Source organism: Charadrius vociferus, unplaced genomic scaffold, assembly GCF_000708025.1.
Source record: "Charadrius vociferus isolate BGI_N301 unplaced genomic scaffold, ASM70802v2 scaffold702, whole genome shotgun sequence".
Taxonomy (NCBI): domain Eukaryota; kingdom Metazoa; phylum Chordata; class Aves; order Charadriiformes; family Charadriidae; genus Charadrius; species Charadrius vociferus.
In genome coordinates this window covers 309,329-335,670 of record NW_009647433.1, presented here as the reverse complement: position 1 = coordinate 335,670, position 26,342 = coordinate 309,329, and the positions used below count along the sequence as shown (strand labels likewise).

At 47.9% G+C, this 26,342-nt stretch overlaps 1 protein-coding gene across 1 annotated transcript; it reads left to right on the top strand.

Moving 5' to 3' along the window:
* The first annotated feature begins 5,300 nt into the window (after positions 1 to 5,300).
* LOC104282492 (excitatory amino acid transporter 4-like) lies at positions 5,301 to 20,757 on the top strand. The gene is made up of 6 exons (XM_009880587.1): positions 5,301 to 5,468; positions 16,587 to 16,839; positions 17,731 to 17,868; positions 18,679 to 18,883; positions 19,758 to 19,800; positions 20,413 to 20,757. Exons 2-6 carry the CDS (start codon positions 16,626 to 16,628, stop codon positions 20,755 to 20,757), a joined length of 945 nt encoding a protein of 314 aa, XP_009878889.1. The 5' UTR covers positions 5,301 to 5,468; positions 16,587 to 16,625.
* The last annotated feature ends 5,585 nt before the right edge of the window (positions 20,758 to 26,342 follow it).

The following is a 26,342-nucleotide window of genomic DNA, read 5'->3' as shown; positions in this document are numbered from 1 at the left end:
TGTCGACTGCACCACACAAATTCTTTCTCTCTTTAGAAAGAATTTGTTTATGGCATGAAACCTAAATCATGCCTCTTTCAAATACACCAGGCAGAACAACTGCTAGGTAGTTTGTTGGGCCAGTAGAAAAGCATGGGGCGAGAAGGAAGAGCCAGAGGTGGATTAGGGCAGGGAAGAAAAGCTAAATGACTCCTCGTACCTATTGTCACGCTGTGGGAATCTGAGTGAGTTTCCACCAGGGAACCTTTTCAGGAGGGAGCAGGAGATTTATTCTCCAATGGAAGTGTCAGTAAAGTTTATTGAACAGTTTGACAAAATGGTATTTTTAAGACTTTAGGCATCACCATAGCAACCACCTTAGGCATCTGCAGTTCACACTGCCTGGGACTGCACAGTGATATACAGAGATTTGTAAAAAAGTGGTACAAAACAAATCACACAAACTCCTGAAGCAGAACTCCTCCTCAAGTTGCGCAGCACAAGTTCCCTGTGCACCTGAGAGAAGCAGGGAGCATGAGCTGGGATTGAAAATAGCTGAAATGTCTCAATCACATACATTCTCAGCAGAACCAAGGAGAAAATGAGGGCACTTCTGAATGACAGAAACTTCAGGAGCTCACCAAAGTTTGTCTCAGTCATCAGTTGAAACTACTCAGTCAAAGATTTGGGGTAATAATGTTTGTCATCGGATATGCCATTTTTTAACTATCACTTTCATTGTCCCATCAGAAATTCTAACCAAAATGTCCTGGCAGGTGCTGACAGTGAGAACTGCATCACATGCTCTTTCTCTTTTAGCCCTCCTGGGCCTGTTCTCCTTGGCCTTTGCTCTCCCTCCTGGCTGCATCAAGGATGATGCACCGTAGCTGCTCAAGGGGACACAGGGACACTGCAGAGTTTCATGAGGGTTGCAGTCTATCCAATAAGGTAAAAAAAATGTCATGAGAGGCACTCACATGAAGAAATATTACAGCTCAGGTGGGAGTAGATTTACATCAGTCTGATCCAAGTAAAAACATTTCTTTACATTTCTGAATTTTCCTGAACTTCATGTGTTGCAAGAGTTGAAATTTTAACTTTTTGTTCCAAAATAGGGCAAAAGTAAATGTTGAAATATTGGCATTTCCCATAGGAAGGAAATTGCAGCTCTGTGAAACACAGAGGAGGTTCATTTGCGGAAACTCTGCTAACTTGGAATGAAGGTCACAGCTGCTCCCTGGGCCAAGTGAGCAGTGCAGGACACAAAATTAATCCCAACCCCCAAATTAAGGTTACTGTAACAAGGAGAACAAGACCACAGAATTGCAAAATCCAGGGAATGAAGGGTTGTAGGATTGCTTAACATACAAGAACATCATGTCTTTCCCCATGAGAATTACCAACTGGGCATATCCCAGTGTCTTTCTACACTCCAGCAGGAAACATCCATGTTCCTACGACACGTCTGAGTAAGGATGGTTCACGTACATCCTCCCAGTTGTCCGCATGTCCAGGTGACAGGGCCGTGCACAGTTGTGCCTGTGATTCATTACAACATGCTCCTTAATGGCTGTTTTTTTCAGCCAAATTGAGCCCTTTCAAAAGGCTGATGCAATAAGCGCTTACTGAAAGACAGTGAGACCCTGGGATGGTGCACACAGCCATCTGCTTGGGTTTTTCTAACCCAGCCCTGCAGCCTCAATGCCTCATCCAGGTTGTGTATAGCAAACTGAATTTGCCGTAACTGCATGATAACAGAGATTCCCGTGTGGGGTTTTTCCTTATAATTACATTATGAATCAACACTTAGCCCATCTTTATATGCTTGCTTTTTAAACATGCAATAGATAATCAATGTCTTTCTTAAAAAACAAAGAGATGATAAAGAAGTAGTTGTTCTACTGGACCTGCAAACCTCTCTTTTAGACACATAAACCTTCTATAAAAATCTGTTTCAGGAGTCCTTTGCCCAGGACTTTACTGGGTCTTTCTAAGTGGTGCTGAGATACAGACTGAGGGCATGTTTAACGAGGGAGTGGGTGCAAAACAAACTGCCCTGTCTCTATGTGACATTTTCAGTCTACGTGTGAGATTAGCATAAATCATTTTGAAAGGTGCTTTGTGGAGAAAATCACCAGGGAGCTGATTTGGGTAAAGTATTCCAGGCTGTTTCCCAACAACCCCTTCCTTTATCTTCAAATGGCTGTGCAAGGATAGCATCGGAGGCCCCTTTATAAGCTGACTAAGTGACGTGAGGCGCAGTTGTCATGTCTTTTCTCATTGCGTCTCACAAGGGTGACTGTGAGTTTCCTTTTTACCCATTGTTGGTAACTAAGAGTATCAGGTGGCCTCTGTGTAATGTGGACAATCAAGTGTGCCTGGCACTTGTGGGGAGAGGAGAGGCTTGGGGGGCAGTTAGCTCACTGTGGGGTTTGTTCCCCAAGGAACCTCCACCCTGGGAGGACTCTGCCTGGGCATCAGGCACCTCCATCCTGAGGGAGCAGAGCTCTTCACCTCCTCCATAGCTTCAGACTGCTGCTCTGAAGGTGTCTGGAAATTGCCACAAGTGCAAGTTGAAATAAAGCGTGGAAAAAGTTGCCGAAGGAGAAGGTTTAAGGCATTCGTCACTGCGAGTTTATGGCTAAAAAAGGCCTAGAGGTATTAAGCCAGGGATTAAAAACCTGGGTAGGACTTAGCACAGATTCTAGGAGCCAAGCTAAACTTCAGGCATAGGAAATGGAAAAGGACAATTATTTACTGTTAGCCAACCATTCCTCCCTGAGGTAGATTCAGGGGTTCATGCACAGCAGCTGAGGGATGGCCAAGTGCTCTGCAGCTCTGCCCCTCGCTGGGTAGTGCCAGAAATGCACGGAGTGCAGAGTGCTCTTTGCTGCAGCTCTGCAGCTCTGCCTCTGGCAGACCGACAACAGGGAAGTCGCGCATCCTTCTGCAAAAAAAGCTGCTGGCCAAGCCACTGGCAGAAGCAGGGGCTCGAGGAATAAGAGATGTCCTTTCTCTGGGACAGCCCCAGCCGCAGCTGATGTTGTGGACCCAGCAGAAGGAGCAAAGGAGACCGGCCTGTCCCAGGCTACACTGCCACAATCCACCTCCTTTTCCCTCTGTGGCCACACTGGCTCTCAGCCACATTTCTGCAGGAGTGTTTTGGGTGCGTGGTGCAAGCAGAGTGCTGGAGTCTGTTCCCCATAACTAGAGACATTCATTTTGGAACAAAGTTTTCTTCTTGTGTAGCCTGTTCCAATACATGCTTTGCTGGAAAGATGACTGAAACTTTGCAGGGTACAGGGCTTGGGTTTCCAGCCCCAGCTAACACTTGCATGACCTGAGACCTTGTGCAGCCTTCAATAAGAATATTAGTGCCATTTCCTTCTTTTACATGTGAGCAACCAAGTCCCGTGAAGACCAAGCAATTTGTCAGGTGCAGACCGTGTATACATGTCTATTGATGCAGCAATGGCCTGTGCCCATGCTGATTTGGCAGATGAAGCAAGATAAAACAAGGGAGAATGACAGAGGTAGTCAAGACCCCAGGTTCCAAATAGCATGTCCAGCAAAGTCCCATCTAATCACTGTCCTACTTTACTGGTGGACTTAATGATCTTAAAGGTCTTCCAACCTAAATCATAGAATGATAGAATTATGGAATCATAGAATGGTTTGGGTTGGAAGGGACCTTTAAAGGCCATCCAGTCCAAACCCCCTGCCATAAGCAGGGACATCTTCAACTAGATCAGGTTGCTCAGGGCCCCATCCAACCTGACCTGGAATGTTTCCAGGGATGGGGCATCTACTGCCTCTCTGGGCAACCTGGGCCAGTGTCTCACTTCACTCAGCGTAAAAAAATTCTTCCTTCTATCTAGTCTAAATCTATCTTCCTTTAGTTTAAAACCATTACCCCTTGTCCTATCGCAACAGGCCCTGCTAAAAAGTTTGTCCCCAACTTTCCTGGAGCCCCTTTAGGGAGCAGAAGGGGCTCTAAGGTCTCCCTGGAGCCTTCTCTTCTCCAGGCTGAATACCCCCCACTCTCTCAGCCTGTCCTCCCAGCAGAGGGGCTCCAGCCCTTGCAGCATCTTCATGGCCTCCTCTAGACCTGCCTTTCTTATAGGACAGCTGTTTCTATGATTCTGTGATTCTATGATCATTAAAAGCCAATTGGTGTTGGGAGTTGCTCTCTGTAACCTGGGCTGAAGACGTCTAACTCTCCTCTTTCTGCAGTCTGATGGGGACACGGAGCTCAGGGGGATTTCAGTTCCAGGACCCTGTCAGATGAGCCTGACACTTTGACCTACCTGTTGCTGGATGAGTTCAAATTCTGTGTCAAGTTCTAGCTGCAGACACAACGCATCACTGCTGGCATGCTGAAGCTGGAGCATGCAGCAAAGCCTCTGCACTGGTGCCACCTGAATTAAGGAGAAGGCTACTGTCAGGAAAAAACTGATGTGTCCCCTGTGAGTCATGTATCTGGTAGGAATAGAAACAGAGGTGCTGCTGTAACCTTGGTGCTGGGACTTAGTTTTTGGACATCATTTTTCCCTCTGCCCCATTCAGAGGCCAGCATTGGCTGGGTGGTGCTCACACCTGCAACCTGACTTGTTTTTAGCATAGCGCATTAATGGAAATTTTGAAATGTGGGACTTCTTCTGCCAAAGAAACTACAGCAGGAGTCAATATTTAAGAGATCAGTGAGTAAAGACAGTGGAAGTTTTGCCCGCTTCCTTGAAAGCAGAGTCTGGCTCCCTGACAGACTGCATCACCAACATATTTCCTTTGCACATGCAGTGAATTGATTCCTCCTGGTGACTTGCCCAATACAGCAATGGGAAATGACAGTGATTCGGCTGAGGCACAGACACATGTCCATTCCCTTGGGCAAACCCCAGGGGTGTGTCTGGATCTCTGAGGTCCTGCTTACACAGACTGGACTGGTGAAGGACCTGCCTGTTCAGGGCATCCAGCCATTGCTGCTGGATGGATTTCAGCATGCAGCCACCCTTGTGGAAGGAACAGACTGAGGGGCAAGGTGGGACAGGGGTGAGATCTGGTCCTTATTTAACAGCTTGTCCGGCTCTCTGTTACTGCCAACTCTCTTTGCAGCTTGTGTGAGGAAGCTGAAGAAAGTGCAAGAACACTGGTAGTGTTAAATCCAGTATGGACTATATGCAACATCATGGTGACAGGTGCTTTTTGTCCTCTGGTCTCCTGCAATCATCGAAGATTTTTTCAGTCTCCTCCTACATGCCACTCCCCCACCCCCTACTGCCATGTATCCTGAGCATATTACAGTCTTCCTTTCCTCTCTCAGGAGGTACTGCTCAGAGCTCTCTGCTAACGCTGTACCTTTCTAAGGAGAAAATCCTGCATCCTGCCTTTGAGCTTAAAGAATTACAGAACGAAACAACTCAGAATAATCCCCCAAGAGGAAAAAGACCCGCTGCCCTTCCTGCTTGACAACTGGCACCTGTTCCAGGTGAGTGGTTTTGTTAGAAAATCTGAATGCATGAATAAGAGTGGTGCCAGGTCCAGGGACTGGAGCAGGACAGGAGGGTGGAAGGACATTTCCTTGGGCGTATGCATGAGAGCAGCCGGGATAGTTTTCAACCTGCTTGAGGGCAGGGGACTGCCCAGAGGGGAGTACTTTAAAAGTGGGACCGTATGTTTTGGGCTGGGGGGAAATGCCTGGTGAGCAGCTAAAGAGAGACAACCTTACCACAGGACCCCACCATGAGTAGGGAGCAATGGGGAGAGCCACACGTGTCCTCCCAGTACTGAACTTAGGCCCCAAACCAGCTGATCAGCTGGAGATCACTGTAGAGCTTAGCTGGGCTGAAATTCCTGCCCGTTGCAGATTCCCCTCCTCTTAGCTGCTGCTCTTTCACAGAGGTGGGTCAGTGGCTGGACCCTGGGCAGATCCGTTCTGATCCTGGGTGGAGTCATGGTAGGAATTGTCTGGGAGGGAGCTGGCTGCCAGGTCACGAATGGAAAATGGAGATACCTGAGCACTTCACTGAGCAGAAAGCCCTGCCAGGGGCTGCTATAGCAACACAAAGACAGCTGAGTTCACCCCAGTTGGGCTTGTGAATGGATATCTTCAGCATAGGCACTTTGACTGCATTGCTTTCAGCTTGTACTGCCCTTCCCAAGGGCAAGCAATGGGCCAAGCTGCAAAGGATCCAATGGCACAAGGGGTGAGGATGCCTTCATCCAGGGAGTCCGTGAGGCCTCTCTATCCTGGTCCTCAGGTCTGAAAAAAACCAGGTAGTATCACAGGGGCTGGATTCAGTGCTCCTGACCACAGGCACTGAGCTACTGATGGGGGAAAGTGAGGCAGGAGTGGAGACATCCACTCCTCCTTTGCCATCCTTTGCAAAGACGGTCCCTGCAAAGCACTTATTTTGCTCAGCTGTAGCTTCCTACTCTAGAGTGCCAGTGATCTGCCCAAAAGCAAGTAGGACTTGATAGCTGCTGACGGCAATTGTCAGGCCACTGAGCAGAGACCTGAGGGTGAAGCATGGCCCTGCCTGCCTTCCCTTCAACAGCCCAGCACATCTCTTCCTCGCAAGCACTGAGCCTTCCCTCCCTCCACGCAGGGACTGGCTATTTAACTTCTGCCCTCTCACTAGGTGACCCAGCACCAGAAGCTGTCCACCTTGGAAAGACGAGTACAGCTTTCTCTGCGACCCCTTGCCTTGCCCCTCTGTATCTGCCTAGCTTGTGCAAAGCTCTTCCCAACCCCTCTCCTCCTGCAGCAATTCCTCCCTCTTCTCCCCCTTAGGGTGCTTCCCTGCTGCTACCTGTGGAGACCTCCCTCCTTGAAAATCCTGGTCGTTTTGATGTGGAACATAATAGCATGGTTTCCTTGGAGACAAGAGAAACAGTGGGCTCAAAAGTGCTGGTTATTTCACAGTCTCTGGCTGTCTTTCAGCAACAACAAAAAAGAGTTATGTTAGCAGAGGGAAGAGGGAGCCTGGGGTAGCTGTTGTCGAGGGGGGGGATGCCTGACTCCGACACACTTTTCCAGTGTCATCCATTCAGCAGCAAGGCTTGCCCGAGTGCCATGCTTCATGCCCATGGCAGTGGTGTGACAGTACACACTGTACTAACACCGCTGCTTTGGGATTGTATTGCCACTCTTCCCCAGTCCCTGGAGGCTGGTAAACCTGGGAGAGATTTTGCAGTGGTCATTTCTAATTTGGCTGACTTCAGTCAGTCCCAGGAGTAAAATTGACTAATTAGATTAACCCCTTGTGTGTTCTTCTGCACAGACATTAGCAATAGTGGGACAACGATGTAAAGCACCAGCATTTCAATCATTGTCTCCCATCCATTTGTTCTGAGTAGTGACAACTGAGTTTGTACCAGCCAAGAGCCTGAACTCCCTGGAGACTGGAGTTCTCCTCTGCTGTGTTGGCCTTACAGTTTTTTGCCTTCCTTGGGGCTGGTTATGTGATAATCAGCTGACATCTCTTGGATATGTTAACAGTCAGAAAGCCATGCCAGTGTGCAGAGGAAGCAGGGCATGGGCTGACGGATGATGCTCTGCCTCATGAGAGAACAAAGTGCAGGGCAAGAGGGCAGATAAAGTCTTCACTTGAACTTTGCGTTTACTTTCTCCAACTCTACACACCATGGCAAGAGTGCCTTGTAATGCCATATCCTGCCAGTGGTCAGGACCTTCCTTGTCCCAGAGGAGCATCTCACAGTGGATCCTCTTGACCGAGTCTGCTCAGACACCCTGGGGTCCTTGTGATCTGTCCAATAGCTGCAAACAGCACTTGGCCATTTCCATGAAGTAGCATTTTCTTGTCTATCTTTCAGTGTGGTGCAAGAGTACTGTGCAAGGGGTTAGTGGGTTAGAGAAGAATGGGGAACCAGACCATAGCCGTGTATTAATTATCCATGTAAATCAGCTCCAGGGCACTGCCAGGGACGGCGTGTGTCAGTGCTGCCTGAAAAGTCCTGAAAACCTTGTCTCACAGCACATCAGCAGAAGATGGGGGGATCACAGCATGGCTGAGGTTGGCAGGGACCTCTGGAGGTCATCTAATCCACTCCCCCTCTGCTCAAAGCAGAGTCAACCAAAGCTGGTTGCTCAGGACCACATCCAGTCAGCTCTTGAATGTCTCCAAGGATGGAAAACCCACAACCTCTCTGGGGAACCTGCTCCAGTGTTCAGTCTGCCTTACAGTTAAAAAGCCTTTCCTTATGCTTAAGAAGAATTTCCTGGTATTTCAGTTCATGTCCACCACGTCTCATCTGGTCCCTGGGCAACACTGAGAAGGTCTGGCACTGCCTTCTTTACACCCTCCCTTCAGGTATGCATTGATAAGATGCCCCTGAGCCTTCCCTTCTCCAGGCTGAACAGTCCCAGCTCTCTCAGCCTTTCCTCATGAGAGATGCTCCAGTCCCTTCATCATCTTTGTGGCCCTTCGTTGGACTATCTCCAGTGTGTCCACGTCTCTCTTGTACTGAGGAGCCCAGAACTGGACACAGCACTCCAGGTGTGGCCTCACCAGTGCTGAGCAGAGGAGAAGGATCTCCTCCATCGACCTGCTGGCACAAACACAGCAGAATTTATGGACTCTGGTTCTGGTCCTACCTGGGACCTCCAGAAAGCTCTGGGGTCCCAGGGGTGATGTACTGGATGGAGGCTCTAAGAAAAGGCTGCACTGTTGTTAGTGGTTTGCAAGCATTTAGTTTCATCTGGGCCATGTAAAGTAGTTAAATACATTTCCCATTCACCCCGCACACTTTAATGCCGACCGTTGCCTGGACAAGACCAGACCAAAGACCCTCTGCAGTTTCCCCTCATGCTCAGAAGGCTCGCAGCCCAGTGACCCCAGAAGCTGTTGCATGTGACTGGAGCGAGAGCAGAGCCGTGCACATGCATGGAGTAGATTTATTTCCAATATGCTTAAATGGAGTTTCTGTTCCTGTTGTGGAGGAGTGTTAAGGCGTGCGAAGCTCTGTTTGGACAGTGAGTTTCCCCCACTGGTTACAAACATAACAGTGAAACGGGTTCTCTGTGGGCAGCCCAAACTCTCTTCTCCCTGGCAGAAACTCCATTCATCACTGCTACGCAGAACTGACCTTCTCTGGCCAGCACCACTGCCCTGACCTCTTGGGGGCTGTTTTCTACGTGGAACCAGCCCCTCTCTTAGCTGTGTAGCTCTGCATATGCAGATGCAGCCCATGTCCCCCCCGAAAATCCTGCCCGCAGACGCAGCCCTGCGGACATACAGCATTGGGCTCTCCACTGCACCAAACACTGCCCTGTTTCAGACACCGCTCCTGTAGGGCTCAGCAAAGCTACCCCAGACACCATGAAATAGGTAAACAGAGAGTCGTTGTGCCTGCTCAGTGCACAGCCCAGGTTCGTGGCCCATGCGTTCTCGCAGAAAGACTCCCCTCAACCCCGCTGACAGCCTGACATGTGCACCCCTCAGGAGGAACGTGCTTGTGGGCTCCCAGGGATGCAGACTGCCTCAATACAGAAGTGCAAAATCTTTCACCGCATGTAAAAAACCTTAAGAAATACTAACGGCCTGCTTCTTGTTGCTGCTGTTTGAATAACTGAGTGCAGGAACGTTTCAGGGATGGCAGCTTTATAAAAGTCAAACATCGGTTGTTTTTTTTCTGAAGCTCAGCCTGCACAAAAAACAAAGTAAGAAGAAATTGAAGGCATTCACAGTTGCTTTCTTAGAATCTGAGTTAAATGCAAAATTCCTTCAGCAAACGACTTAAAATTTGCCCTAACAATTTCATTTTTTTTCTGTTGTTGTAACATAGCGGATGTGCGTGTGGATTTATGAGTACTAAAAAAGAAAATGTAATTTTTAGCATTTAATGGTTTTGAGCACTTAACGTTGCAACATAAAAGCTGTATTATTCCCCACAAGTGTAATTCCTGCCTGGGCACTTTCAAAGTCTGAAATGGCAACCCTGTACCCTCAGGGGCCACCTCCAAATACCTGGCCTCCAGGAAAGCCTTGTCAGGGAGCAGCGTGGGTGACTGGGAGCCAAGCAGAAGCAGATGGCTGGCAGGGCAGAGTCTGGTCAGCAAAGTTGTAGCCACACGGTGCCAGAGCAAGCCAAGCAGGGCAGGCCTGGGGATGCCACTGATCCTCTCCAAGATGGAGTATGCTCTATATTTGTAGGTCATCATAAGACCGTTTTCTTTTCTGTCCCCTAATTTCTTCCATAATAATTCATATCACTGTTTTTCTAACAGCCTGTGCTTTCATGTGATATTTCCACTATCTTTTTGAGTCACTAAAGTGTACAATTAAGAGTTATTCTTCCTGTATTTACTGCTTTTCACTTATTCATACAGCAGTTCATCTTCCAGGTCACTTGTGAGCAGATGAATAGCTCAGTGCTCTGCACCGTTTCTCATTGGACCTCACAGCTGAAATCTCTCTACTGGCAAAAAGAGCCATGAAATTCTACCTGTTTCATTTTGTCTGTCACAAGAAGTGATCATAAGGGGATCTTCCCTTTCATCCCATGATATATCCATTGCTTTAAAAACCTTTCATACAGGGTCCTTGTGAAATGTTTTTTTAAAAATCTGGTTGATCTGACACTGAGGTTATATACTTACTGATGTGTTTTTTTCTTCAGTTAGATGCATTTGAGGATTGCCTTTGACTTTTACTGCTCTCCCTAGTTCTCCATTTTAACAAGTTGGCCTTTTCTCTGGGAGAGGGGCGGGGAGGGGGAGGGGAGGGCTGTGTACCTCTGAAGAGTTTGTAGTCAAAGCACACATTCAAGGTAATATTTCAAGAAGTTTCTCTACCGTGTGTAATATTTTACTCTCAGTTTCTAAGTTTGGAGCTGCTTGGTTCCCCATGTTTCAGGGGATGAGACTCTCCCCACAAGACACCGGAGGAGCGATGGAAGCAGAGCAGAGAGCTCAGCCCATCTGCCAGGGCTGTTTCCTCACGGTTTTTACCAGCACAGATGGATGGGAGACTCAGGTTTGTGCACAGCATTCCCCATTCTGCAAATGTTAGAATCACAGAATCGGGGAATCGTCTAGGTTGGAAGGGGCCTTTAAGATCATTGAGTCCAACCATCAACCTGACACTGCCAAACCCACCACTAAACCCATGTCCCTCAGCACCACGTCTGCCCCTCTGTTAAATCACTTTAGGGATGGCGACTCCACCACTGCCCTGGGCAGCCTCTTCCACTGCTTGACAACCCTTTTGGTGAAGAAATTTTTCCTAATATCCATCCTAAACCTCACCTGGTGCAACGTGAGGCTGTTTCCTCTTGTCCCATCGCCTGTTCCTTGGGGTAAGAAAGCGCCCCACGCCCCCTCCACCCACCTCCCCGCCTTGCTACAACCTCCTTTTGTTGGACAAACTTGAAAAAAAACACTTCGTAGGTTGTAGCATCAGGGCATATTTGCTTCCCCATGTCACAGATCTGAGAAGATCTAGGATATCCTTCGGAAAATGAAAGAAGTTTCATGTCCTGACATTGCTTACATCCTTTTTACAGTAAAGGGATATTTAAGGACAAGGGTGCACATGGGGTCCAAAAGTATGCACTTTGTGACAAGGGGATGCAAATATGCCCTGGTGCCACTACACTTAGCCCTCCAGCGAACCTGCCTCCTGGTGAGTGTGCGATGGTTAGCTCCTCTTTCCCCTCAGCCAGGATTTTATTACCTTCTGTCTTTAAAACATGCTCGTGGGAAGATGCTGCACACTGGATGTTTTCAGCTTTTCTCATGTTGGCTGCTTTAGCAGAGACAAGGTATAAAGAGGAGGGGTGTTCTTCAACGTACAGTACCAGCTGGAAGAGATGCATCTCAGTTGATTCCAAGATTTCCTGTTTTCTAGCTCTTTATAGGTCCTTAAGCACTATTGCCCTCCTACCCACATGTTGGAAATCTTCTCCCTGGGTGGATGGGAAGATAACCACACAAAAATCTGCAAAGAGCAAAACAAAAAAATATAGTGCAAAAGTCCTCCTTCCCCATTTTTTACTTTCACCATCTTCTGACTGATGTCCCTAAAATAGCCAAAATTCCACTGTTTATGTGAAACCTCATTGCCGGGAACTAGGCTTTGGTTTTGCAACACTGAACTTTCTTGCAAAATATCCTCTGCTTCCTGGTTCTAGCCTTGAAGTTACCTCAAAAAATGCTGTCTCAAATGTCTCAGTGATTCTGGCAGAGTGGAGACTGGAGAAGCAGCCATGAATAGGATAACCTTCACCAAGAGAGCAAAGCCACCTTCTTCCTCCCAAGAAGGAAAATCCAAGCCATTGACAGACTGTTTAATCTGCAAGAGTATTTTGATGACTTACTGCAGCAGTCTGAGAACTTCCAGCTGATGCAATAGAGAATATTTACACAATTTCAGGCCAGCAATGCAGAGGGAATGTGCTGTGGAGGGGCCGCTGTATTGCAAAATATGCAGATGGAGAAAGGGAGCAAATCAGCAACAGGGTGGGGACATCACAGGAGCAAGTTCTGCTGGTGAGTTCCTTCTGTGTGCGATAACTTTTGCTCTGAGAAGGCTGCTGAGCATATGGTGGAACATGGGATCAAATGACTAATCCTGAACTTTCCTATATCAGAATAGAAATTTCATTTTGTTTGCACAAAAATACATTTTCCAGTGCACGTGGATGGGGAGACATCTGGAGAAAAGAGCAGGTGAGTCCCTTTATACGTGTGGGTTCTGCTCCCACCTTCCCTGTATGGGAATTTGTGCCATTGCTGTGGTATGGTCCAACTCTAAGAAAGGCAAGGTTTGGAGGAGAGGTGAGTCTGTGTTTCTGCTGGTTCAACCAGCTGTGTACTCCTGGTTCAATGCAGGTCTCCTTAGGTCATCATGGTGAATGGAAAGCCTGGTTTGTGTGTAGCAAGCCCTCCATGGGTGACTTCAGAGCCGTTGGTGTGATTGTTTTCAATTCATTAAAGAGATGGGAGGAAAACTTTGACATGCAAAGTCAAAGTAAGATAGCACTTCACCTTACCAAGGTGTGCCGGTTTGTTTAATGAAGAATAAGTGGTTTGGGACTAAGAAGAGAGTTTTGGGGGTTTGAAACTTTCTTTGGTAGTTTTGTTTTTAGAAGTGATTGCCTTAGGTGCTGTAGGAAGTTGCACCACATCCCTGCTGACTGAAAGCTAGCCAATTTTATTCCAATCTACGAAAAGGGTATGAGGGAAGACCCAGGGAACTACAGACCTGTAGTCCAACCCCAGTTCCTGGAAAAATTAATAGAGAATATTAATTTCTCTATTATATTATAGTACTATTGAAAGGCATTTAAAGAATAATGCAATCATCAGGTACAATCAACGTGGGCTCACAAAGGGAAAGTCCTGTAACTAATTTGATATCCTTCTACGATAACGTCACCTGCCTAGCGGATGAAGGGAAGGCAGTGGATGTTGTTTTTCTGGATTTTAGTAAGGGTCCCTCACAGCATCCTTCTGGACAAGTTGTCCAACTATGGGATAAGTGGGTTCACAGTGCGCTGGGTAAAGAACTGGCTAAACGGCAGAGCTCAAAGGGTTGTAGTGAATGGGGTACATCTGGCTGGTGACTGGTCACCGGCTGTGTTCCTCAGTCTTAGGGACAGTGCAGTTCAATATTTTGATCCCTGATCTGGATGCAGGAGCTGAATGCCCCATTAGCAAACTTACTGACAATGCCAAACTGGGAGGTGCTGTTGACTCTCCTAAGGGACAAGAGGCCTTGCAGAGGACTCTAGATAGATTGGAGCATTGGGAAACCATCAGTGGCATGAAACTGAACCAGTCCAAATGCCAGATTCTGCACCTGGGAGGAACACCGGGCACAAGTCTAAATGGGGAGAGGAGTGGCTGGAGAGCAGCCCTGCAGAAAGGGGTCGGGGGGGGCTGGTGGGCAGCAGGGTCTGTAGGAGCCAGCAGTGTGCCCTGGCACCAAGAGGGCAAACTGCATCCTGGGGGGCATCAAACAGTGGAGCCAGCCAGGCAAGAAAGGGGATTGTCCTGCTGTATTCAGCATCAGTGTGGCCTCACCTGGCGTGCTGTGTGCAGTGCTGGGCCCCACAATGTGAAGGTCCTTGAATGCATCCAGAGGAGGGCAACAAAGCTGCTGATAGGGCTGGAAGGCATGTCCTCTGAGGAGCAGCTGAGCACTCTGGGTTGGTCTCATTTGGAGAGGAGGAGGCTGAGGGGCGAGCTCATCACTCTCTGCAGCTTCCCAAGAAGGGGACATGGAGAGGGAGGCGCTGAGCTCTTCTCCCTGTGATCCAGGGACAGGACACGTGAGAACAGTACACAGCTACCCCAGGAGAGGTTCAGACTAGACATTAGGAAGCATTTCTTTAAAGAGAGGGTGGTCAAACACTGAAATGGGCTTTCTCGAGAGGTGGTTGATGCCCCGTGCCTGTCAGTGTTTAAGAGGCATTTGAACAATGCCCTTAATGACACGCTTTAACTTGGTCAGCCCTGAAGTAGTCAGGCAGTTGGACCAGATGATCATTGTAGGGGTCCGTTCCAACTGAAAGAGTTCTGTTCTGTTCTGTTCTGTTCTATTCTATCCTATTCTATCCCTCCAGTCGCTGACAGTGCAGACAATTACTTGTCTCACCATAAGGGCAGTAAGCTCTGGGACAGACTTCTGGAAATCCTGCAGAGAAAAGAAGATAAAACAGATCAGAAAAGGAATTATTCAGTGAGTCTGTGATGGCAAAGGGTGAGATCTGAGAGGTGTCCTGATCCTTGTAGAGCCAGTGATGCCAGTAACTGGCAAGGCAGGAGGATACAAGATGGGTGAAAATCCTGGCTCATTGGAACCTGACAGCTAATAATTTTGTTTGTCCAACCCTCTATCTGAGAGGCTACTACATAAATAATACAAGTCTATTCTAGGGCACAGGGGATTGAATCCACAGTTTCTTAACCTACTGTGGAATTCAGGAAGCACAAACTCAATGAACTGAAGGAATATGTACTTTGCATTTTGTTTCTTTCATGCAGGAAAAAGTAGGAGGACTTGCAGTGAAAAGGAGGAAGACAGGCAAAGTTTTCACCCAGTCTGATGTATATTGGTTCCATCAACAGGTTAAAGCAGGGTGATGTAACAAGAAAGTGAATGTGTGATCAAGCTGGTATCAGTGGACCAAAATCCACAGAATGTTGTTTGCTAATCCTAAAAGCTTGAGTGACCACAGCAGCACTGCAAGGTTCCTGTAGCAAAAGCCCAGAATCTTTGCCAGTGGCCTTCACACAGCTTAACCTTGGGAGGGCTTGGAGTGGCTTGGCTGGGCCACCTCAGGTGTCTCTCCACCGCTCTGAACCTCGTGAAGATATTAGCATCTGTGCAAACAAATCTTCTATCAGAATGGAGGTTTTCTTCCATCTGTCTGTTGGAAATGACCTTGCAATGTTATATCACGATCCAATTCTTCTTTAAGGTAATGTCTTCAGTTCATGATAGGCATTTCTCTGGGTCCAAATGGCAGACACTAGATGTGTATTTTGTAGAGAATGTAATCCCAGTTGTGATGGCTTCTTTGACTTGACTTCAGGATTGCAAATGGAATAGTTGTTATTTGACTTGCAACATCAAAGAAAAGTCTTTCAGCACCTGCTGATGTGCTAAGGTGACTTTATTCTTCTTTGGTCTCATCTAGTCTTGTGTTTTCTTTGCAAATTCCTGGGAACAAGAATAATTTTCAGACCTTGTATCTGTCAAAGCACAGTGACAGTAGGAAAATGGCACCTGCATAATCAGGGAATAATCCTCCTAATGATAAGAACTGTTGGATTGCTGGTGCCTTCTAGCACTCCAGAGTGGAGCGGTATGCCTGGGTAGCCCCCTTGATCTGTTGTTCTAAGGAATATGGGAATAATAGTAAAAAATAAACAGTTAAAGAATAGTACACTGCTCCAGGCCTTGCCGCCAGTAGGTAACGGAGCAGAACGGGTCCTTTATTTACCTCTTTGGAGTAGTATTTGTGAAGACAGCACAGCAGGTTAACCCCATCAGTGGAGTTTGAAAAGACAGTGGAGTTTGAAACATCCTGTTGTTCTTCAAAGGAAAGTCAGTAAAGCATTATCCTCAGGCTCCACAGAAGGCAATTTGTGTTTCTTTCTGCAGAAACAGCCGGTGCCGCTTGGTGTTGCGGGGAAAGCGCTTCTGGGTAGTGGCCTGTCCATCTAGGAAGTGTGTCAGGAGGCTTGGTCTTGTTTGGAATAGTTTGTGTACAGGAACTGGTTTTATTGCCAGGTGATAAAAATTCATTCCTGTCCAAACTAATAAAACTCCTAAGAACAAGCCTGGGTGGCTGCGGAGCCCTTTCTGGCTGTCCAGGCCACCACAAGTCACTCCTCAGTGCAGGCTGGGTGCTACAGAGGCCAGAGCTTCTCCAGAGACACTGCAGCAGTCGTGACAAGACCCTGGCAGCCCTTTAGATGCCTTTCCCCGCGGTCTGCTCCTTGCAGAGGGGCAGAGGAGCTCATTAATCAATTCTAAATAAACCTGCACAGGGCCCCAGGGTAATGACCTAAAAATGAAGGCAAGGTGTTGGGTGCTGCAGCTTATGTTTCCCTTCTGTTCTTCTCCCGCCCAGAGTAGGCAGCATCGTGCCTCAGGGACTGAGTAGCTGTGCCGACCATGAGTGAGCAGAGTCACGTCAACAGCCTGTTCCTCAACGAGGACGCAGCCAAGCGGCTCAATGCCGAGAGCCGGGTACAGCGCTTTCGGCAGGCAGTGCAGAAGCGGGCAGCACGGGCCAAGAAGCGGATGCACAGCATCACTGCCGACAGTGCTAAAAGCTTCTTCAGGAGAAATGCCTTTGTCCTCTTCACCATTGCTGCAGTCTTACTAGGTATGCTGGTGGCAACACAGAGCACCATTTATAAATGTGGGGGAAAGGTTGTTTATTCTGCAAAGATTTTATTTTATCATAATGATTTGACTGGGGAGGTGAAACTGATGAACTGACAGCTCAAAATGCTGTCCGAATCAGAAGTACCTTTGTGTGCAAGGACAAGAGACCTTGCAGAGGGCATGTGTGAGGGAGTCCTTGTTGATCCTTTCTGGCTGCAGCTTAGGAACAGGCTGCAGCAGAAAGGGTTTGATGATGCGGTGCGGCTCTACCAATCCTCATTAAAAATCATTCAGGTTTGTTCAGAGGCTTCTTGTGAGTTCAGTTACAGGGCACAAAGGCTCTTCAGGTTCATCCCACAGCTTTAGTCTGACAGTACCAGAAGGGGGAACTGATGCAAAGGGCTGTGATACAATGCAAACTAAATCTTCCCAGCAGATAGTGGCCTGTCCCTAGCTGTTGATCCAGGATATATGTCCCTAACTCACTGCTGAGCACGGCTTTAAGAGGTGGGTGGACAAAGTCTCTAAACTGTGTAGTCACACTTACACTTAGGTTAGGCTGGGAGAACATTTCTCTGCTCACAGCATTTTTGTGTTCAGGAGCTTCCTGGGAACAGACCCCAGAGGAGCAGCAGACAGAGCAACAGGGAGACCTGTGGTTTAGCACAAGGCTTCTGTGCATATAAATATGTCAGAGGGAGAGAGAGTGCATGCAGTAAAAACTGGATCATAGCCTTTTAGAAAAAAAAAAAAAGAAAAAAGAGCATTTGCTCCTTTGGGAAGAGGAGGAGCTGAAAGGAGATGAGAGAGAAAAGCCGCACTGTAGGACTGAGACAGACCACTGGATCACACTGTCCCATTTCCATTCTTATCCCTTGCTGATCCACAGGGATCATCCTGGCGTTTTCCCTCCGGCCCTACCAGCTGACCTATCGCCAGATCAAGTATTTCTCCTTCCCCGGCGAGCTGCTGATGCGTATGCTTCAGATGTTGGTTCTTCCTCTCATTGTCTCTAGCTTGATTACAGGTGAGAAGTGCTTTCTGCTGCTTTCAGCCAAAGAAATAATCAGCAAAGACGGATGCTAGCTGTTGGGAGTGCCCCAGCTGGAGGTGCTTGGATTATCTTGGCCAACAGTGATGAGCCTGAACCTACAGCTGTCGTGAAGATGATTCACACTCATATCCCTGCTGGCTCAGTGGTGGGGAAGAGAAACAGAAGGCCTTGTGCTTTCTCAGAAGACTAGGGAGGACACAGTGTGGTGTTTCCAATGCCCAACACTTGAACACTAACAAGGATTTCATCCTACGTAACCTCAGACATCAACAAGTTTGTTGCCTAAGTCAGCTTCAGGTTTCCTCCAGCCTAGGGAAGGTTAATTACTGTTAGTCCAAAAGAGCTGGAGTTGATCACTGGCTGGAAAGCTTGTTTCATCCAGATCCTCATAGAACACATGCCAGCCAGCCAAGCTTTCAGACAGCGAAAGGGACTGCAAGGCACTCCACCTGCTGAAACATCCCACCATTAGGAACTTAAAGGCCCAATTTACTGAGGGGATTATTTCCCTTCTGAGAGTTTTAGGAAGTAATTGTTATATTCCTAAATGCAGCCTAAGACCCAGCAGTGCTATGCTTCTTCATAACCACAAGCCACCTTCTCCCATGCCAACATCACCTTGGAGGTCCAAAGTCTGCCCTTTGTTATGCTGTGCTTCCTAGAGACCCCAGCTCCCCATCCAACTCAGGCAGGTGCCCTGCACATTTTGAATCTTCCTTGAGCTTCCCCTTTCCCTCTCAGACAATAGACCTTCTCACCTTGTCTCTCTGTGTGACACCCCAGGAATGGCCTCGCTGGATGGCAGAGCATCAGGGAAGATGGGGATGCGGGCTGTCGTCTACTACATGGTGACTACAATCATAGCAGTCTTCATTGGCATCCTCATGGTGATCATCATCCACCCAGGAAAGGGATCTAAGGACAAGCTTCACCGAGAAGGCAGAATTGAGCAGGTGCAGACCACAGATGCCTTCATGGACTTGGTGAGGTAAGGTAAACAAGATGGTCTCATTTTGAGACCATAACAGTGAAATTACATTCCTCCATGGAATGTCCTTTTGAAGCGTCACACCTTTATGCATATGCTTTTAGGGAAAGAGGTTTATGGCTGAGTCTTGCCCAGCCCACTACTTCTAGTTCAGTCTAGCTAACTGGCTTTGCTACTCTGAGACTGAATACTTGGCCTGGAGCTCTGTTAGAGGTATTCATGCAAGAGGCCAAGGTGTGATCAGCAAAACAAGTAATGACAACTATCAATGACTGCATGCCCTCCAGAAATTCACCCAGCAAAGGCTACTCCAAATATCCATCTTCACTGACCCAAGGAAATCAAGGAAGTAGTTCCTGAGACATTGTCTCTCTCTCCCTTACTGTGACCTTACACAGTGAATTGCAAAGCTGTACCATCTCAAGTGGTATGAAGCTATGTTTCTGAGGTACAAGATAACAGAGAGCTCAAATGACAGCTGTAGAGATGAGGCTGAGAGCAAGGAAGTATATTAAAAATTGTAATATAGTATTGTTTCAAGGCTCGGCTGGGTTTGATGATGCTTTTACAATGGACCCATATCCCAGTGCTGTATGTGTGTAGTCTCTTTCCACATACCTGAAATACAACCTTCTGGACTCTGGAAAGATGCAGTGGAAGTCTGAAAAGATGCAGGAGGGTGCCTGACCCCAGATCAGCATATTCCCATCTTCTGTCCGTCAGACAGAAAGGGCCCATCTACTCTGTAGCCTGAGCTGGAATAGTGAGAGTTGTGACCTGAGACTGCTCCAGAACACAGGTGTTGGCCAGGAAGCCCATGTTTTCTTGCTAGTCAAACAGGACAGTAACTCTTTCCTTGTTTTATCTACTGCAGGAATATGTTCCCACCCAACCTGGTAGAAGCCTGCTTCAAACAGGTATGAAATCTCACTTGGCCTATCACTTCCCTTTGCAGCTTGTGCCCTAGACCATGATCCAACCTATTTCTCTGGGGGATGGAATAACAATTGCTTTATACTGTCTTCACACTTTCCCAAGTCTGACTGCTCCAGGAGGCACTGCAGTCATTAGTCCGTATTATAGCATCCCCCACACAAGCTTTTCAAGCTGTCTGGAGATGGGGGCTTCAACCTCCGTCCCATCCCACACTCAGAGGCAAGAGGTGTTCATCTGATCTCAGGTAGCAGGCTTGGACTGGCAGTGAAACGGGAGCAGATTCTCCACAGATTTGTCTCTTCTGTAGTGCTAGTGCCTTTGGAAGCAGTATAAAGGGTTACCAGAGAAGCCAGGATGTCTCAGTCCTAGGGAGACGTGATGCTCCAATGGTCTCTTTTGACCATCAGCTCTGTGAACTTTTTGATGAAAATACTAAGCTAGGGAGCTTGAGAACAGGCAAGGCAAGTTTCCAACACAGGTCAGCAGTGAACTTGCTGTACTCTCCTTTCTTTAGGAAGGGATGCAAGAGCCTAGCATGTTGTCCTGAGCTGAACCAAGGCCTGTGAGTGATCTGACAATCTGTGTCTTTTCAGTACAAGACGCAGTACAGCACCAGGGTCTTCACCAGAACCGTGCTCCGCAGCAGCAATGTCACAGCAGGTGTGACAACCACTCAGATCCCTGTGCCTGAGAACTTCACTGGCATCCTGGAGAACGTCACTCATGCCCTGGGGACCGTCTCCGAGGTGCTGACCTTTGAAGAAGTCATTCCCATCCCGGGCTCAGCCAATGGGGTGAACGCGCTGGGGCTGGTAGTGTTCTCCATGTGCTTCGGTTTGGTGATCGGCAGCATGAAGCAGAAGGGACGGGCCCTGCGGGAGTTCTTTAACTGCCTCAACGAAGCCATCATGAGGCTGGTGGCCATTATCATCTGGTGAGGAGCACGGCCGGTTGGAGCAGGAGGTCTGCAGGTGCAGTTTCCACTGACCTGATGGGAAGTGGGATAGTTTTAAGGATGACATGCACAGGAAAAACAGATGGGCACAGCTCTCCTTTCGCTCCATCAGGCTGGAGGGAAAAGTCTGGATGGGATATTTGTTCACATTTCATTTCCTGTTTTCTGTTTTTACCTTAGAAATATCAGGTACACCAGGACTTGCTTTCCTTGAGGCTGCTGGAAACATCCTTGGAAGACCAGAGAGCTGGAGTGGAAGATCTCTTAGCCTTACCAACAGGGGTAGGGTGTGAGGCTTTCCCACAAGAAGCTTTCCTTCCAGCTGTGTTCCAGGAGCCTGACTTAGCTACGACTATTGCCACTTTCCTGCTGCTCAGGGTGGCACCTGTATGCTTTAGCTCTGAGATCTGAGCTGAGTTGACAAGGTCAACTCAAAGTTACTGCTTTTGAGTTTGAGGTCTCCCAGATCCCAACTCCTCTAGAGCTCAGCTGCTTCTTGCTTTCTCTGTAAGGCTGCCCATGCTACAGGGTCAGCCTTGCTCAGCAAGGCATTGCTGAGACGAGTCTTCTCTAAAAGGCAGCATTTTACCAAATCTTGCTGTTTTAAGCTCTTTACCCATCTAGGGCTCAAGGTCTAAATAGGAGTTTGTGGTAGGTACCGCGACACAGGAGAGACACGGAGCTGGCAGTATACCAAAACCACGACACATGGAAATGTCTGACAGGGAGGGGATCTGTCAGCCCCACACACTCTCCCATTTTAGATCACTCCAGCTTCTATTCCCTGGTCTTCTAGTCACAGTCTTTTATCTCAGAGCAACATCCTGGGCACAGGGGGACAGGCCTTACACAGAAAGACACAAAGGGGAAGGACAACCCTGAGCTCATAGCAGAGTGTTGGGGAGCCCCAGCCCCTCTGGGATCTTTTCTTCCATGGATGAGCCAGAACTTGGGGCCTTGCTTTCCTAAGAAAAGATGAGTTGCCTGAGGGAACAGAAGGGAGAGCATGAGCACAGTGGAACAAGTAGACCTGCACATTACTCCCAGAGACAATTTCAAGGTGCCTTCAACACCCCCTCCTTCAGCTCCCCCTTACAGTGAAGGAAGATGAGGTGTTGATGTGTAGCACGCTGGTTACACTCGGGAAATTGCCTGTGTGTATACAGTAGCTAGTGGCTGGAGAGACCTCCTGGTTTACAAAATCCTGCTGGTGTAAGAAGCAGGACTGTCAGCTGCAGCCCAGCACTCCTCCCTGAAGCCACGGTCTGCAGAGCATCTCCCAGGAGCTTGTTTTTCTTGGGGAGATCTGGTCACTAGCTGCAGCCAAGAATGTCTCCTAAGAGGAAGATCAGAGGAAATGAAATATTTGTGAAATCCTTTCCTGAAACTTTTCCAAACCTCCCAGGCTAAGTTGGAGTTTGGCATGTGGACCTCTGAGCCTTGTGCATGAATTGCATGTGAGCTCTTGAGTTGTAGAGGCCAAGCCCTGAGAGGTGTGGCCGTGGAGCTGGGATTTTCCTTGGTCCAGTTATTTGTCCATGTTTAGTTTAGTGCCCGTGATATTCTCCATGTCTGTGTTACGGCTTCCTTTCTGTGGAGCCTCACTGCTGCTCATGAGGTGCATTGTTATGGAGGGGGAAAAAAGCCATAAGGAATGGAAAGGATAGCAGTGTACCTCAAAATGGGTTTTTATATAAGCCATGGCTTCTTTCACAGGTGTTGGTGTGCCCAGCCCTTGCTACACCAGATATGGATTCCCTATATGTTCTTATTCCCTAAACATGAACGTCTGAAGATAGCAAGGCTGATACCCCAGAGCCTATAGGACACTATTGCTTTTACTCCCCGATTCCCTGTTTCTCCTGTACTTCCTTGTGCCTCTCAGTAAAAAAAATACTCTCAGTCCAAGCTCTGTTAGGAAAGGAAGGGACTCTGAAGACTCCTCTACATAACCTCCCCTATCAATTCTACAAGGAGTGTTGTGGAAACATGCAGGGAACCCAGAAGGAGGAGGAAACCTCTGCCAGTGCCCAAGCTTTGTGCACAAGAGTCCTGGGGTCCCTGACAGTGCAACAAATGCTGGCTTTTGGTGAACAAGTCCCATCTCTCTCCAGGTTTCCAGAAAAGAAACCAGCAGTAGCAACCAACAATTAAGTTCAGTGAGCACTCCTGATGTGCTGGCTTACTGGGGCAGGCAGCATGCATTAAAGCTGGTGTGAAAGCGTGGGTGCCAGTTCTGAGCATCGGCTTTATGTTTCTGCCACAGGTATGCTCCAGTTGGGATCATGTTTTTAATTGCTGGCAAAATCCTGGAGATGGATGACCTAGCAGTGATGGGAGGCCAGCTAGGGATGTACACGCTCACGGTCATCGTTGGACTCCTCATTCATGCCCTCTGCATCCTGCCGCTGCTCTACTTCATCGTTACTCACAGAAACCCTTGGGTATTCATTGCAGGGCTTCTGCAGGCCCTCATCACAGCCCTGGGCACCTCCTCAAGGTATGATGGCTATACAGGAGCAGGGTTGGGGCTGGTGTGCATACCCTGGGGCTGCTCCTCAGCACTCCGTTGCCCTCAGCACAGCACTGCAGTCTCCCAGTCTCTAGCGCTAGCAATTTTTTTGCACTGGTCCAGCCAAACTCACTTGAGAGTGAAAAGATTCCCACTCCCCAGCTCAGGAGCCTTAATCATGTGGCCATCAGTGCATGACCCATGTTCCTCCTTACCAAACATGGTGGTGATTCTACTTGCAGCACCGAAATGCTGAGCTCAGGACAAATATTGAATCCCACTGAATTGCAGCATTATTCCCCATGCACATACCTCTCACACACACGTGCTCGTACACATCTGCACATTTCTCTCTCCCAAGCAGACACACTGTATGCAACTTGCATTAAACCCACAGGAGGCCTGCACAAAGGTTCAGTGCCTCAGCCTGCCATGCAACACAGCTAAAGAAAGGGATTGTAGCTAGCTGTTGTTTCACTAAGTGCTGTGTTTCTTGCTATGTTCATTTGCTGGCAAGCACATAACAATCTCTCCCACGTGCATTCTCACATGGAAACACACTGCAGTTTTCCTGCTCATGTTCTCTTCCGAAACAATTCTCTGGTTTCTCTGCAAGATATATTCTCACACCTGGGTCATTCTTGTCTCACGCACTGAGGGGGTTGAAAAAGGGCTCAAGTGGGTTTTTTAATAGCTGGAAAAGGAGTTTTGGTCTTGAGGCTTTGTCCTATGTACCCTGAATCCTCCAGCATCACCTTCTTTTGGTGTTACACCAGCATCATCAGCCTCAGGGCTACACAACCTCTGCCCCAGCTCCCTGAGGAAAGGCATGTCTGAAGGTGCAACTGCAGCGTGCACCATATGTGAGGAAGTGTTGCTTAGACTGTTCTTTCTCCTAGCAGCTTCTGGCCTCTGGCTCACATAGCAGGGTGAAAAAGCAGGTAGGTAAGGTCAAAAACCAGGCAGAGGCTTAGTCCCACTTCCAAAGTCAGCATATACACAATTCATGTTGTTTTGTAAATTCCTTTCAGCTCAGCGACTCTGCCCATCACCTTCAGGTGCCTGGAAGAAAACAATGGTGTGGACAGGCGTATCACGAGGTTTGTTCTGCCTGTGGGAGCTACAATTAACATGGATGGCACTGCTCTGTATGAGGCCCTTGCAGCCATCTTCATTGCACAAGTGAACAACTATGAACTTGACTTCGGGCAGATCATCACAATAAGGTGACTTTTAAAAGAATTATGGGACTACAGGCTTCAGTTTTGTTGGGTTATCTGAGGTGTGGTCAGGTTCCTCTTTTGCTCAGAAGATACAATGAGGAAAAAAAAGTATGGAAAAGAAGGGTGTACTACACCTCCAGGTGTAGAAGCACATAAGATTTGGGCATCGTGTCTTTGAGGCTCCACTTGAGCCCTTCTTGCATTTCCAAGTCTGAGCCATCCCTTAGCCAGAGCTGCAGTGTGCAGTCTGTTATGGATGGGTGCCTGGCAGGGGGGAGCCTGGCTGCTGTGGTGATGTCCCACATGTCACCATCCTGCTCGGTGACCAGGGCAGAAAGGCTGCCAAGATGTTTTGTGGATGATGAGTCTGAACTACTTCCTGGCATTTTTGCAAATGTGACTACCTCTTTTCTTCCCTTTGCTGATAGCTGTGCTTTCTTGTTCCCTTCAGCATCACTGCCACAGCAGCCAGCATTGGAGCCGCAGGTATTCCCCAGGCAGGACTGGTGACTATGGTTATAGTGTTGACATCAGTGGGGCTGCCTACTGAAGACATTACGCTGATCATCGCTGTGGACTGGTTTCTGTAAGTCCTCTGCCAAGCAGCACGCACTGCTCTGTGCTCCCTGCCAGTGCTTACAGAGCTGGTCTGTACTCCCAATGTCTCTGCTATAAGCAGTCTCAATGACCTGTATCGTTAAGCTTAAAACACACCTGTACCCCTGAGACTTTTGCACCATAGCCCTCTCTGCCCATGCTGGAGTCTTCACCATGTACTTCAGTGACCCAAGGCATCAGAGGTCACCTGCAGATCAGCCTGGTCACCAAGCAGAATGTCCTTAGTTTGCTTTATCTTAAAAGGCACCCAGAAACCTTCTCTAGACTGACAGGGACATGTTGTGCCAATAATAAGTAAATTCACACTGCAGAGTGATGGTTCTGCGCTATCAAGCACGGGAAGTGGGATGAGACTGGGCTGTACAAAGTTGAGGAGTGTTTAGATGGGAGCAGCTAATCAGCTACATTGCTCCATTTCTCCTTTCTTTCCCTTTTAAACCTTGGGACAATTGCTTTCATAGAAGTGCTCTTAGGAACTAGACTGAAGAATGTATTTGTGCGCAGTCCTCACTCTCTCATTCTTCTCAAACACAAGAAAATCCTGACTCAGGGATACACTGTCCGTGTTTCCTCTGTTTGTCTGTATCTTGTATTGCTGGTTTGTAGCCAAAAGCAGCCAAAGTCTGCTCCCAGCCATGGCTGAGCAGTTGGAAACAGAGTCTTGCCCAACACTTCCACTTCTCCTGTGAACTGTGTGTAAGAACAGACTTGGCTGGAAAAGGCTCTGCCTCCTAAGACGCCAGGTTACCTCTATACTTACCCAGAAAGGTTGGTTTCAACCAGGTACCAAAAATCTTACCTGTTGTTACCACTGAAGAATATGATGGGTTGCTGGACTGGTGATAGCTTCAGCTCTTACATACAGCTGTGGTTGTGGAGAATATTTCATTGCAAAGGGTGTTTTAGATTTGCCATTTTGCACGAAGAATCTGGTGCCTTGTCTTAGTGTATACTGTTCATGCTGAGGAAACCTGTCTCCACAGCAGCACTAAGTCATAGAATTTCTGCACTTTTTGTAAAACAAAATGCAACTCAAAGTGTAACATATGTGGCGAGGCTCATCTAATTCTGCAGAAAGGCCTTAGCAGCCCTTTGGAAAGGAAACTGTCCATGTGGAACCTCAATAACATTTCCCTCATTTTGTGTTTTAACACAAGTTTTGTGTTAAGTCCAAAACTTTTCAGTGAGAAACTGGGAGTGCAATAGAGCAGGAAT

What these genes read in the sequence shown, in the direction of transcription:
- LOC104282492 (XM_009880587.1), top strand. Translation starts at nt 16,626, where the DNA reads ATGAGTGAGCAGAGTCACGTCAACAGCCTGTTCCTCAACGAGGACGCA. An exon ending in CATTGCTGCAGTCTTACTAG is followed by an intron (nt 16,840 to 17,730) that starts GTATGCTGGTGG and finishes GCTGATCCACAG; the next exon opens with GGATCATCCTGGCGTTTTCC. An exon ending in GCCTTCATGGACTTGGTGAG is followed by an intron (nt 18,884 to 19,757) that starts GTAAGGTAAACA and finishes TATCTACTGCAG; the next exon opens with GAATATGTTCCCACCCAACC.